General features: G+C 41.2%; 1 protein-coding gene across 4 annotated transcripts in view; it reads left to right on the top strand.

The window, feature by feature from the left end:
- Nucleotides 1-15,313, top strand: part of NUP160 (nucleoporin 160) — a gene marked incomplete at both ends in the record, with an annotated part of 71,668 nt that overhangs the window by 32,933 nt on the left and 23,422 nt on the right. For all 4 annotated transcript variants that reach the window (XM_080719511.1, XM_080719510.1, XM_080719509.1 and 1 more), the window contains 9 exons: nt 1,362-1,431; nt 2,871-2,969; nt 4,673-4,792; nt 9,079-9,174; nt 9,279-9,373; nt 9,459-9,555; nt 9,645-9,750; nt 13,137-13,297; nt 15,182-15,242. In XM_080719511.1, coding sequence (XP_080575637.1) covers nt 1,362-1,431; nt 2,871-2,969; nt 4,673-4,792; nt 9,079-9,174; nt 9,279-9,373; nt 9,459-9,555; nt 9,645-9,750; nt 13,137-13,297; nt 15,182-15,242 — 905 coding nt within the window. The remainder of the gene's footprint in view (nt 1-1,361; nt 1,432-2,870; nt 2,970-4,672; nt 4,793-9,078; nt 9,175-9,278; nt 9,374-9,458; nt 9,556-9,644; nt 9,751-13,136; nt 13,298-15,181; nt 15,243-15,313) is intronic.

The raw sequence follows: 15,313 nt of genomic DNA, 5'->3' as shown, positions 1-15,313 counted from the left end.
ATTTTATTGACTTACATGTGTTTTATAACTGGATCCATTTTAATACATTCACTCACGGTCACATATTTATTGAGTGGCTCTATATGCCAGGCACCAACAGGTGGTGGTTTCACACTAACACTAACAATAAATATATGCAATATACCAGGCAGAATTAGAAATGACCACCCAATGCCGGGCGTGGTGGCGCACACTTGTAATCCCCGCACTTGGGAGGCTGAGACAGGAGGATCGCACAGGTTCGAAGCCAGCCTCAGCTACTTAGGGAGGCTCTCAGCAACTTAGTGAGACCCTGTTTCCAAATAAAGTATAAAATAGATCTGGGAGTATAGCCCGGAGGTAGAAAGCCTCTGGGTTCCACCTCCAGTACCACCAGAAAAAAAATAAAGAAATGACCATCCAGGAATAAAATCCACAGCTTATAATTAACTGAATTCTAAGCTGGGTGATAATTTTTATACTGCATCATCACTCATTGCTTCACAATAGGTATATGTTCTGAGAAATGCATTGTTAGGTGATTTTGCCATTGTGCAAATATCATAGTGTATACTTTGAAAAGCTTAGAATGAAACTGGGCATGGTGGTACACACTTGTAATCCCAGTATTTGGGAGGCTGAGACAGGAAGATCGCACGTTCCCCCCAGCCTCAGCTACTTAATGAGGCCCTCCATAACTTAATGAGATCCTATTTTAAAATAAAAAGTAAAATAGGGCTGAGGGTGTAGCTCAGATGTAGAATGCCTCTGATTCAATCCCCAGTACTGCAAAAAAGCACAAAAACATAGAGCATCACTAAGTGATAGAATCTTATGGGATCACTGTCAGGTACAGCCTGCCATTGACCAAGATAAATATATGCCACATACCTATCTAACCTCTTCACTCTATTTGTCTGACAATAAGTTTACATAATAAAGTGGAGAAAAATGTGTTCTCTTTACTTTTTTCTTACGGTGCTGGGGGTCGAATTGGGGTTTTGTGCATGCTAGATAAATACTCTACCAGTAAGCTAGAACCCCGGCCCTCACCATTTTTACTTTTTTTTTTTTTTTTTTTTCTTTTTGCTGTACTGGGGATAGAACCCTACATTTGAGCTATACTTTCAGCCCTATTTTTTATTCTGTATTTTGAAATAAAGTCTCACTCAGTTGCAAAGGGCCTCACTAAGTAGCTGAGGCTGTCTATGAACTGCAGTCCTCCTGTCTCAGCCTCCCAAATGCTGGGATTCAAGCGTGCACCATCACGCCCAGCCTCTTTTTTACTATTATTAAATGATGTTAAGGGCTTTACTGAGTATGATGCCCAGTGTGTGGTCACATCTCACTAGAAAAGTAGAAGTTCCTTATCCATTGGCTAGATGGCCCGCCAACACTGGCTGCCTCTTTCTGGAGTGCTTGATGGGGAGTTGTCAGTATACGCAGTTGCAGGTAAGCTTCTCTGAACCCTCAGACTTGGCCATACTCATGCTGGAGAAGGACTATGGGGCATAATTTTCCTTATGAATGATGTTAAATGTATTAGCATTTCATTGGTAAACCGTGACTGTGCATCAGAGAGTCATGGTGATAACATTCATACATACATACATACAATATCACTTGGTCTGTTTTTCTCCTTACATCTCTTCCCTCCCCATACCAAATGTAGGGGGAGGGAGGGAGGGACACAGAGAGAGAGTGAAAGTGTGTGTGTCTGTGTACGTGAATTTAAGGGCATTCACCTCTGAACTATACTCCCAGCCCTATTTTAATTTTAATTTTTTGTGGTATTTATTGGAGATTGAACCCAGGGCATGCTACATCCTCAGCCTTATTATTCTCTTATTTTGAAACAAGGTGTCACTAAGTTGCAGAGGGCCTCCCTCACTAACTAGCTGAGGCTAGCTGCAAACCTGTGATCCTGTCTCTGGCTCCCAAGTACTGGTATTACAGGCCTGTGCCTCTGGGTCCAGCTCTCAAATGTATTTTAATTGGGCTTTTAGTAAGAACCACAAATATAAAACTTGATTGTACCAAACTATACCCCAAAGAGATTTTTTTCTTAAGTATCTATTTTAATTATCTGTTAGATTCTCTTTATAATTAAGCAAACTTGCCATTAAGAGAAATTTTGTTTTGTTTTGTTTTGTTTTTGCAGTATTGGGGGTAGAACCCAGGGGCATTCAACCTCCAAGCTACACCCCCTGCCCTATTTTTTATTCTTTAATTTGAAACAGGGTCTCACTAAGTTACCGAAGGCCTCACTAAGTAGCTGAGGCTGTCCGGGAACCGGTGATCCTCCAGTCTCAGTCTCTCAAATGCTGGGATTACAAGCAGTGCGCCACCACGCAGGGCTCCTATTGTATTTTTTTATTTTGAAACAAGGTCTCATTGACTTGCTGAGGCTGATCCCAAACTTCAATCTTCCTGTCTCAGCTTCCCAAGAAGTGGGATTACAGATGTGTGCCCCACACCCAGTACTGTTTGCTTTCTTAAGGTGTCTAGTTTAACCGAAGAATGTATTGACTGGATTACATTTTACTCTTGAAATGATTTTAAGAAATAAAACTTTTGTATTGATCAAACATTGCCATTTTCTACAAAGAACTCTTTAGTGAGTACCTCTTTAAGTAGTGTTTCTTTTTTTTTCTTTTTTTTTTTTTCTTTTTCTTTTTGAGGTCCTCTGAGCTACATCCCCAGCCTGGTTTTAATTTTCATTTTGAAACAGGGTCTCACTAAGTTGCAGAGGGCCTCGCAAAGTAGCTAGGCTGGCTGCAAACCCCGATTGTCCTGTCTCAGCCTCCCAAGTACTGGAATTCCAAGCATATGCCACCACCCACCGCAAGTAGTGTTGGTTTTCTAATCGAAGTACCTTTTATTCCATTAAGGATTATATTCAACTGCTACATCCCTGGTGTCAAGTCAATGTTGGTTCCTGCAGATTTATGCTGGGACGGTGCTACCTCGTCACAGGAGAAGGACAGAAGGTAAGCTGCATTTGAGTGGTGAGCAAGCTGAGTGCAAGGAGGACACTTGGTTTCTATCTGTCTAGGTCATAGTGGGTGGGAGGCACAGATTCCTTGGGAAAAGGACAAAATACACTGTATTGCTAGCGGTCAACGATATAACATACATTAGCTTCTTGTATTTGTGACTAAATTATAGGAAGAAAGGGAAAAAAATCACTGCACTGGGTCAGTGCAACTATTTTAGGAAAACTTTTTTTTTGTGTGTGTGTGGTACTAAGGGTGGAACCCAAGGACTTTCTACCTCTGGGCTATACTCCCAGACCTATTTTATATTTTATTTGGAAACAGGGTCCACTAAGTTGCTGAGAGCCTCACTAAAGGAACAATTTTTTTTTTTTTTTTTTAGTACTGGGGTTCCTGGAAGCCCTTCTACCTCCGGGCTACACTCCCAAACCTATTTATTTTTGAAACAGGATCTCTTACGCCAGCGTGGCTGGCTTCAAACCTGCATGATCCTCCTGTCTCCACCTCCCAAGCGCGGGGATTACAAGCGTGCGCCACCATGCCCAGCCTGAGGAACAAATTTTTATAAATCTTTTTAGTGTGTGGTATTGGCGATGGAACCCAGGGGCATTCTACCCTCTGAGCTACACCCCCAACCCTATGTCTTATTCTTTATTTTGAAACAGGGTCTCACTGAGTTGCAAAGGGCTAAGTAGCCAAGGCTGTTCACAAACCACGATCCTCCTGTCTCAGCATCCCAAATGCTGGGATTACAGGTATGCGCCACCACAGCCGACTAAATTTATTAATTTATTATTCACATTGTTCAGTTTTGCTTTATGTAGTTTTGATTTTTTGATTTTTTTTTTCTTTCTTTTTTTCTTGCGGTACTGGGGGTGGAACCCAGGGGCATTCTATCTCCGAACTACACCCCCAACCCTATTTTTCATTCTTTATTTTCAAACGGCCTCACTAAGTAGCTACAGTTGGCCATGAACCTATGATCCTCCTGTCTTAGATCCCAAGTTCTGGGATCACAAGCGTGCACCACCATGCCCAGATATGTATCTTTTTTCTCAGCATGATCATTTATATTTTTTATTTTTTCCCTGACATTCTATTTTGTGAAATTTCCAACATATAGAAAAATTTAAAGAGTTTCAGTGTCCCGTAATATACCCACCACTCAAATTCTACTGTTGTTCACCTTGCTGCTACAGGTACTTATTACATACCTGACTAGGTATCAGTTTATACTAGAGTTTACCTTTTGTTTTGTTTGTCTTTTAAATCTTTTTTTTTTTTTTTTTTTTTTCGGTACTGAGGATGGATCTCAGGGGCATTTTACCTCAGAGCTACACCTCCAGTCCTATTTTTTAGTCTTTATATTTTTTGGAATAGGGTTTCACTGAGTTGCGAAGGGCCTTGCTAAGTAGCTGAGGCTGTCCGCCAACCACGATCCTTCTGTCTCAGCCTACCAAATGCTAGGATTATAATCGTGTGCCATCGTACCCAGCTTAGAGTTTTTTAATTAATAGCATAAGTAAAAAGGGAAACAAAAATATTTGATAATGCATCAGAATTTAGATGTAGCAGAAAAGTGTTAATGTAGTTAAATAATTTTGTATCTATTTTGGGTTTTCGTAGCTCATGCACCTGGAATTTATAACATCTAGAACTGAAATGATTCTAAGTCACTATTTTTTTTATTTCTCTAGGCTCTGGAATGTTTCTGTCAGGCAGCATCTGAAGTGGGCAAAGAGGAATTCTTAGATCGCTTAATCCGCTCAGAAGATGGCGAGATTGTGTCCACTCCCAGGCTGCAGTATTACGATAAGGTACAGTGTCATTGGCTTGATCCTTTTTATTTTCTCCTTTTTTTTTTTTCTTTTTTTTTTTCTTTTTTGGTGGTACTAGGGATGGAACCCAGGGGCATTGTACCTCCAAGAGCCATTCCCCAGCCCTGTCTTTTATTCTTTATTTTGAAACAGGGTCTCACTGAGTTGCAAAGGGCCTCACTAGGTAGCTGAGGCTCTCCACAAACCGTGATCCTCCTGTCTCAGCCTCCCAGATGCTGCAATTATAAGCATGTGCCACAATTCCCAGCTTGGCTTGGTCCTTCTTACATCACCCTGCACAGAAATGCATCTGAGATATATTGCTTTGGTATTTCTGAAAAAAATACTATAAAATTTTAATTGTTCCCAGAACTTTCAAGTAAAAGGAAAAATGGATTTGCATAGAGAAATAAAACGTACCTCCCACTGTCACCGACTAATCTCAGTTGGGTCGTTATTGTCAGCTCCCGGTCAAATCCTCAGAAAGATGGGGCAAAAGGCAGGTGGAGTTCTGCAGAAACTTATCTGCAGCAATTCTTTCCGATATTGCAGCAGGGCAGGTCCAAAGGTAAATTCCAAAGGCAATACAGGCACGCCCAAGGCCCAGGGCTTGGAGAATACGCCTTCTCATGGAATCTTCTTTTTCTTTCTTTTTTGAAGTTTCCATCTATATCCATATGACAAGCATGGGGAGATGTGGCGTCCAGGGAGATGCGATGGGAGTCTCTCAGATCTCATCCGCTTTGCCTTCTGAAGTCTGAAAGCTTACAAAAACTCACAACACATCTTGGCAAATAAGACACCACAAATAACACTGTGAAGTTCTTGGATTTAGTTGTCAGATGTATTTCCTTAACTGCCCCTATCACAAACCCTCTGCAACCTGCTTCTAACTTTCTAATTCCTTTCTTTCCCAGTCGGGACGTTCTTATGATAAGCTCTTCTTCATGAAAAAGTGCTTTCTTACTCTTACGGTATTTCCTTTCCTTCATACATATATATTTAAAACGTCTGTCCTTTATTTTGTCACTTTCATTTCTAGCCATGCGGCATTCTCACTGTCTCGGGGACACTCCTACTGGGCGGCATTCTCACTGTCTCGGGGACACTCCTACTGGGCGTAAAGGTCAACAATCTTTCTCCTTGGCTCTATTGTATTTTGGCAATTAAGCTGTCCTTCAGTCAAATTGCTTTGAAGTCACACCCAAAGTTTCTAGGCAGGGTCTCAAGGGTAAACAGGGTAGGAGTGAGGGCCGGAGACCCTTTGTGATTGCTGCAGCTGGAATGCTTATCACAGCATCTGAATTCTGGCCAGTTTTTTCCTTACTATTGAGCAAAGCCAAGGACGTTTATTTCCACGGACTCAATTTCTGATCTCACATCATCAGAGCAATTCGTGTAGAGAGTTAAAAGAATACCAAGAGAATAATAGTTATGAAGGATATCTAAAGTGGGGGATATTTTTTGCCAGAGACGATACCTCTTTCTCGGGGCTTTTTGCCGATTTTTACTATGTGGAGTGGGGTCTTCAACACATAGATGCCGAGGCAGCAGGATGTCTTGGCATCCCACTCTCAGAAAAAATCAATTAAGGTGTAGTACTATAAGTTTGAATATGGTACTTTCACTAAATCCTTTTTAAATTCATAATTTGTCAGTCTTAAGGTAGGCATGTACAAGAAGAGTAATAGTCACATACTTGTCCATCGATTTCAAAAGGTTTTCCTAGTTAAATGGATTTACACATTATATTGCTTAATTTTAATGGAACTCACCTTTCACAGTGTGGCTTTAAAAAAATTCACATAGGTCTGGAAGTACAGCTCAGAGGTAGAAAGCCTCTGGATTCCACCCCCAGTACCACCAAAAAAATAAAAATGAAATAGGATCTCACTAAGTTGCTAATTTGCTGAGGCTTACTTTGAACCTTTGATGATTCTTTCTCAGTGTCCCAGGTACTGGGATTGTAGACATGTGTTACCATACCTGATTAAGACCAGGAGTTTTTGTTTTTCTTTTTGGCATTGGGGATTGTACCCACAGGCATTCTACCTCTGAGATACACCCCCAGCCCAATTTTATTTATTTGGGAACAGGGTCTCACTAAGTTGCAGAGAGCCTTCCTGAGTTTCTGAGGCTGACTTCAAACCTGCGATCCTCTGATCTTAGCCTCCCAAGTACTGGGAATACAAGTGTGCAACGCCACCACATCTGGCTAAAGACTAAAGTCTAAAGGCCAGCCTGGGCAACATAATGAGACCCATCTCAAAAAAAAGTAAAAACAAGGTGGACATGATGGTGCACACCTGTAATCCCAGCTGCTCAAGAAGTTGAGGCAGGAAGATCACAAGTTCCAAGACCAATTTGGGCATCTTACACCCCATTCCAAAATAAAAATTGCTGGGGGTAGAGCTCAGAGGTATAGCGCCCCTGGGTTCACACCCCCCACACACACACATTTAGGGTAGGCCATCAAAAAGTTTTAAAGGTCACTGTTCTGCTTGTATTAGAAATGGGTTGTGCTGCTGGGCGTGGTGGCACATGCTTGTAATCCCGGCGTTTGGGAGGCAAAAACCAGATGATTGTTGTTCACAGATAGCCTCAGCTACTTAGGCCCTTCGCAACTCAATGAGACCCTGTTTCAAAAAATAAAGAACAAAAAATAGGGCTGGGGGTGTAGCTTGGAGGTAGAATGCCCCTGGATTCCATCCCTGGTACCACAAAAAAGAAAAAAAGAAAAGGGTTGGACTGCTTCCAACATGGGCAGTATAGCGAGACCCTGCCTCAAAATAAAAAATAAGCCGGGCATGGTGGTGTGTATCTGTAATCCCAGTACTTGGGAGGCTGAAACAGGAGGATCACAGGTTTATGACCAACCTATAGTGAGGCCCTTTGCAACTTAGTAAGACCCTGTTTCAAAATAAAAATGAAGCTGGGGGTGTATCTCAGAGCTAGAATGCCCAAAAAAGAGAGAAAAAGAGAGGGAGGGAGAGTTTAGGGAATAAGAAAGAAGAAAAGAAATGGGTTGTTCTGGTCTGCATACGTAGCTCAGTGGTAGAATGTTTGCCCGCCATGTGCCTTAGGTTTCCCCAGCACCACAGAAAATAAAAGAAATTGATTGTGCTAACAGCTAGTCTTTTCTCTACAATTTATTAGACTATGGTTTTTGTTTTCTACTGTGCTTTAATTTCATCTGCAATCTAAACAGTTTGTAGAAAAAGTTAATACAGGTGAGTATCCCTTATCCAAAATGCTCCAACCAGAAATGTTTCAGATTTGGGGTTTTTTTGTTTTGTTTTTTGAATGTTTGCATATCCATACTGCAATACCCTAGAGAAGGGACTGTGTTTAAACACAAAATGTATGTTTCATATACATCTTATTCTTATAGCCTAAAGGTAATTTTATTCAATATTTTTAGCATATCTTTATTTCAACTGTAGCCCCTTCTTTGAGCAATCAAAAAGTTTTGGATTTTAGACCATTTTAGATTTTATATTTTTGTGTTAGGTATGTTCAACCTATAATAAAATTTTATTTTTTCATTTAACAAATATTTACTGAGAGGCTGTTATGTACAAGGCACTGGTTTAAACACTTAAGAATAGAATTCTGGATACCAAAGCCATTCCCTGTCTTCATTGTACTTAAATTCACGTAGAAGCTGGGCATGGTGGCATACACCAAATCTCAGTACTTGGAGACTGAGACAGGAGGATCATAGGCTAAAGACCAGCTTCAGCAACTTAGCAAGACCCTCTGCAAGTTAGTGACACCCTTGTTTAAAAAAATTTGAACTGGGCCTGGTGGCGCACACTTGTGATTCAAGCACTTGGGAGGCTGACACAGGAAGATCTTAAGAACCATGATCCTTCTGTCTCAGCCTCCCAAAGGCTGGGATTATAAGCATGCGCCACCACACCTGGCTTCTCTAGTTAATCTTTCTAATTAATTTAGAACCAGTATTCAATTTGGAGTGCCACTGCTATAACAATTGTATTTTTTGTTTTTGTTATTTATTATTATTATTATTATTATTAATAATAATTTTGGTGGTATTGGGAGTGGTACCCAGAGGCTTCCTACCTTCGGCTATACTCCCAGACCTATTTTATATGTTATTTGAAAACAGGGTCTCACTAAGTTGCTGAGAGCCTCACTAAGTAGCTGAGGCTGGCTTTGAACCTGTGTGATCCTCCTGTCTCAGCCTCCCAAGCGCGGGGATTACAAGCGTGCGCCACCACGCACGGCTTTATAATAATTTTAATAAAAGTTTTTCTCCTTAGGTTTTACGTCTGCTAGATGTTGTGGGGTTGCCTGAACTGGTTATTCAGTTGGCTACATCGGCAATAACTGAAGCAGGAGACGATTGGAAAAGTCAGGTAAGAGCTAACTACAGTTTGGTGGTTTTCCTTGAAGTTTGTGCTGGATGTATATTTTAATTTTTATTGCCCTTTCTGATATTTGATCTAAATTTGATATTTAGGCTACTTTAAGGACATGCATCTTTAAACATCATTTGGATTTGGGTCACAATAGCCAAGCATATGAAGCCTTAACCCAAATTCCTGATTCCAGCAGGTAACATCACAATCTTTTAAAGAAAGCAATTTACTAGCCCTTTAACCCACCAAGACAGTTCTCAACTCCATTTCTTTCCTTCTAGGCAGTTAGATTGTTTACGGCAACTAGTGGTAGTTCTTTGTGAGCGCTCACAGCTACAGGATCTTGTAGAGTTTCCCTATGTGAATCTGCATAATGAGGTAATTCTGTTTATCTTCTGATGGATAGAAACAACTTTGGTGTTTGCCATAATTACTAACCTTGATATCTGATTAATGTCCTCCATTAGGTTGTAGGAATAATTGAATCACGTGCAAGAGCTGTGGACCTTATGACTCACAATTACTATGAACTCCTCTATGCCTTTCACATCTATCGCCACAATTATCGCAAGGGTGAGCAATTAAACCAGACACTAGTAAAGGCAACCTTATTGGCTTTGTAGTATTGTCCAGAGATGTGTGTTGGACTTTTCTAAGTTTTAGATATGCTAAGTACAAAATTAATTCACCTTTTTGAAGATGCATCTTATACTCATTGTAGAACATTCTTGGGTCGCTTTTTCTTTTTTTCTTTCTGACATCATCTGTATTTTTAAATTTAGTTGTGTACCAATGAGAAGTTTAAAGTGAGTTTAAGGCGATGTTGACTACTGTTGACCTCTTAGGTAGGGAATACAGGTGAGAAGCCATACGGTGTCTCAGCTCTCTACAAACACGTAGGTTTAAAGAAAGAAGCCTACAACCAAGACTCTGAAGCAATGTTGGAATTTGCTCTTGGGAGGAGATCCCATTTTATGATATTTTATTTTTTATATTATTTTGGGGGGGGTGGTACTGGGGATGGAACCCAGGGGGCTTCTACCTCTGGGCTGCACTCCCAGACCTATTTTATATTTTATTTGGAAACAGGGTCTCTTAAACCAGATGAGGCTGACTTCGAACCTGCGCGATCCTCCTGTCTCAGCCTCCCAAGTGCAGGGATTACAAGCGTGCACCACCATGCCCGGCCCATTTTATGATATTTTAATACACTTTCTCCTGTTGGATAGTTTACATAGAGGGGAGAGTATTTTTTTCTTCAGTATTAGTTTTCTTTAGTATTTTTGTTTGTTTGTTGGCGGTACTTGAGATGGAACTCGGGCATTCTTTTTTTTTTTGGTGATACTTGAGGTGGAACCCAGGGGCTTTTCTACCTCCGGGCAACACTCCCAGACCTGTTTTATACTTATTTGGAAACAGGGTCTCACTAAGTTGCTGAGAGCCTCACTAAGTAGCTGAGGCTAGCTTTGAACCTGTTTGATCCTCCTATCTCAGCCTCCCAAGCGTGGGTATTACAAGCGTGCACCACTATACCAGGCTTTTATTCTTTATTTTTGAAACAGGGTCTCACCAAGTTGTGGAGGGCCTCACTAAGTAGCTGAGGCTGTCCACAAATTGCGATCCTCCGACTTTTCTTTGGTCTTGATCTGTCAAACTTCTCTACTTACTTCTGATAAGTCTGGTTTATCATCCATCTTGACTAAAAGAATGGAGGGGGCAAGGCCGTTCTTGGATTGCAGTCGTGCTTGAGACTGCGTTCGTCGGTCACTTTTTTTTTTAGTACTGGGTATGGAACCCAGGAGCATTTTCCCTCTGAGGTACGCTTCCATCCCTATTTTTTTATTTTGAAACAGGGTCTCACTGAGTTGCAAAAGACCTCACTACATACTGAGGCAGTCCACAAACTGTGATCCTCCTGGCCCAGTCTTTCTAATCCTAGGATTACAAACCACCACATCCAGCTCCTTCAAGCACTAGGGATGGAACCCAGGGGCATTCTACCTCCGAGTTATATCCCCAGCCCTCTTTTTTATTCTTTATTTTGAAAAAGGGTCTCCCTGAGTTGCAAAGGGCCTCACTAATTAACTGAGGCTGATCCTCATGACCCAGCCTCCGGAAAGCTGAGATTACAAGCCACCACACCTGGCCTCCTTGGGTCACTTTTAATCAGATGGCATTTGGCATTCGGTTATACATACATTTTTTCTCCCCAGTTTTAAAGGGAATGTGAGCTTTTTCGGTAGAGATACCCTTGAACTCTTTTTTTTTTTTTTTTTTTTTTTTTTTTTGCGAGTCTGGGGATGGAACCCAGGGGCATTCTACCTCTGAGCTACACTCCCTGCCTTATTTTTTATTCTTTATTTTGAAATGGGGTCTCACTGAGTTGCGAAGGGTTTCACAAAGTAGCTGAGGCTGTCTGTGAACTGCAATCCTCCGATCTCAGCCTCCCAAATGCTGTGATTACAAGCGTGTGCCACCACACCCGACAAGATACCTTGAACTCTTATGACTAGTTTTGAGTTTCTCTGCTGTTTCACTCTTGGCCTTCTCCCTTTCCTTATTTCAGTTTTTGAGTAATATTCTGCTTAGATATGCTTAAATCATCTAAATGTAAGAGATCGTATTCCTCATTATCAATGGTTTAATTGTCACATAGCAAAATCCTTAAGGAGAGGAATAAATTTGACATTTAGAGGTTATCAAATGAGATCCTCTACCTCAGCTACACCACCACCCCCGCCCTTTTTTTTTATTTTGAGACAGGGTCTTGCTGAATTAATGATGCTGGTCTTCAACTTGTGATGTTCCCATCTCAACCTCACAGTATTAGGATTATGGGCATGCTACACCATGACCAGCTTCAATTCTTGTTTTCTTTTTCAATTTTTTTAGGGGAAAGGTTTTGGGGATAAGACCCACAGGCCTCTACATATACTCCACCACTGAGCTATGTCCCCAGCCCCACACCTTTTTTTTTTTTTTTTTTTTTTTTTTTTTTTGGTGGTGGTGGTACTGGGGATGGAACATGGGCATTCTGCCTACAAGCTACATTCCCAGCCTTTTATTTATTTATTTATTTATTTATTGGTGGTACTGGGGATGGAACCCTTCTACCTCCGGGCTACACTCCCAGACCTATTTTATATTTTATTTGGAAACAGGGTCTCTTAAGCCAGCGAGGCTGGCTTTGAACCGCGTGATCCTCCTGTCTCCACCTCCTAAGCGTGGGGATTACAAGCGTGCACCACCACGTCTGGCTATTTTTATTTTTATTTATTATTTATCTATTTTTGCGGGTCTGGGGATGGAACCCAGGGGCATTCTACCTCCGAGCTACACCCCCTGCCCTATTTTTTTATTCTTTATTTTGAAACAGGGTGTCACTGAGTTGCAGAGGGCCTCACTAAGTAGCTGAGGCTGTCCGCAAACCGCAGTCCTCCTGTCTCAGCCTCCCAAATGCTGGGATTACAAGTGTGCGCCACCACGCCCAGCTTAATGTTTTTAAAGAACTACATACTACTTTCCACAGCTGCTACACCATTTTACATCCCCAGCAACAGTACATAAGGGTTCCAATATCTTCACCATTAACACAATGGTTGTTTTTGTTTGTTTGTTTGTTTGTTTTTGTCATTTGAAGTTAAACTTGATGCTGTTTTAAATTTTAATACTTGCTGGGTATGGTGGCGCATGCTTGTAATACCAGTACTTGGGAAGCTGAGACAGGAGGATCACAGGTTGGTGACCAGCCTCAACTACTTAGTGAGGCCTTCTTCAATTTAGTGAGATTCTGTTTCAAAATAGCACTGTGAGTAGAATGTAACTTAGAGTAGAATGCCTCTGAGTTCTACCTCCAGTACTGCAAAAAGTAAATAAATTTTAATACTTGATAGATAACAGCAAATTCTCTATAAAGAAACACTATTTTAGTTCTGATGTCTAATTCATTCTTGCCTCAGCTGGCACAGTGATGTTTGAATATGGAATGCGTCTTGGCAGAGAGGTTCGAACTCTCCGAGGACTTGAGAAGCAAGGCAACTGTTACCTGGCTGCCATTAATTGTTTACGACTTATTCGCCCAGAGTATGCATGGATCGTGCAGCCAGCATCTGGTGCAGTGGTATGACAACTCTCTATTTTGGAATTTTAGCACCATGTAATCTTGGTTTTGTCCTTTTAAAACTATTACCTCATTTTGCTTTATTTCATTTAAAATTTATTCTGGAGCTTATAAGCTTACTCTCTTTTTGCAACAATTGGACTATTATAAATTACTGTTCTTTTAATTCCCAAGTTCAGAGTTTTTATAGAAAGAATTATTGTGAGTAGTTTCAGAGTTAAGTAGACCTGACAGAAAAGTTCCTTAATCTTTCTCTGTTTGGTTATCCCCTTGTATAGTTGATAGTATCTATATTAATGAGGATTTTGGGGGTCTTAAAGAAAACAATTGAGTTTGTTGCTTTGAACAGTGACAGTGTCTGTCTTACAAAAAGTATTTAATAAGTAATGGCTAGCTGGGCGTGGTGGCGCACGCTTGTAATCCCCACGTTTGGGAGGCTGAGACGGGAGGATCGCACAGGTTCGAAGCCAGCCTCAGCTACTTAGTGAGGCTCTCAGCAACTTAGTGAGACCCTGTTTCCAAATAAAATAGAAAATAGGTCTGGGAGTGTAGCCTGGAGGTAGAAGGCCCCTGGGTTCCATCCCAGTACCACCAAAAAAAAAAAAAAGTAATGGCTGCTTTTATTTCAGTCATGTTTGCTAATCCTCCCATGGTGATGGGTCACATATGCCTAGTTCCTTGTGTTGTATGTGGTGCGTGTAAGCTGCTGCCTAGGGTTGTCAGAGTGGAATGTAACTCTGGAACCAAGGAAAGTCATGTGACTCGAATCCATGTTCTTGGACTGGTAGTTAAGTGAGTCAACTGAGCAAACGATTCCATTTCTTTGATAGATACTTCTTTAAGAAGAGCTATGCTAGTTAAAATAAAAGTAATTTAGCACAATTCACAATAGTCAAATCAGGGAATCATCCCAGGTGTTCATGTACAGATGAATGAATTACAAAACTAGGGGATATATGTACAACAGAATTCTACTCAGCCATAAAGAAGAATAAAATTAGCCTGGCATGGTGGTACACACTCGAAATCCCAGTACTTGGGAGGCTGAGACAGGAGGATCTGGATTAGCAGCCAGCCTCAACTACTTAGTGAGGCTTTCTGCAACTGAGTGAAACCCTGTTTTTTGTTTGTTTCAGGTTTTTTGCAGAACTGGGGATGGAACCCAGAGGTCTTTGACCTCCAAGCTACACCCCTTGCCCTATTTCTTATTATTTTGAAACAGGATCTCACTAAGTAGCTGAGGCTGTCCCAAACCACGATCCCCCAGTCTCAGTCTCCAAATTGCTGGGATTACGAGCATGCGCCACCACATCCGGCTTGAAACCCTGTTTTAAAATAAAAAATAAATAAAATATAGGGATGGGGATAAAATGCCCCCTGGGTTCAATTCCCAGTACCAAAAAAAGAAAAGAAGAAGAAAATTCATTTGCAGAAAAATGGATGGACCTGGAGAACATTATGTGAAATGAGATTAGCTAGTCACAGAAAGCAAAGGGTCATATGTTTCCTCTAATCAGGATAACAGAGGGGCTTCAGATAATGGAGGAGAAACTCCAATGGAATGGGTGGTCTGGGGAGTTGGACAATCAGTGAAGGAACCACTACAATTGACATTATGACATATATGAGAACCCCAATGCCAATCTCAGTATCCTTTATGGGGAAGTGGGGAGGGAGCCCAAGGCAAAACCCACCCAGTGCCGTGTGCATGTATTCACTATCACTGTGAACTGCATTACGACATGAGACTATATTTCACCAGTTAAAGGATAAAAATATAATTTCTATTAAGATAATTTAATTATAAGAGCTCTAAATCACAAGTAATGGTATGGAAATGGAAGTACCAGTTTTCACAGTTGAGTCGCTTGTTTGTCTTACCAGTATGATCGCCCGGGGACGTCCCCCAAGAGGAATCACGATGGAGAAAGCACCGCTGCCCCAGGTGAGTCCAGTAGGGGTCCTGCTGGGCTTTGCTGGGCACACTCAGAGGTGTTGTTACATACTAGAAATATG

Source organism: Muscardinus avellanarius (assembly GCF_963383645.1).
Source record: "Muscardinus avellanarius genome assembly, chromosome: 1".
Classification (NCBI taxonomy): Eukaryota; Metazoa; Chordata; class Mammalia; order Rodentia; family Gliridae; genus Muscardinus; species Muscardinus avellanarius.
Note: the sequence above shows the minus strand (reverse complement) of the source record. Positions and strands in the feature narration are given on the sequence as shown.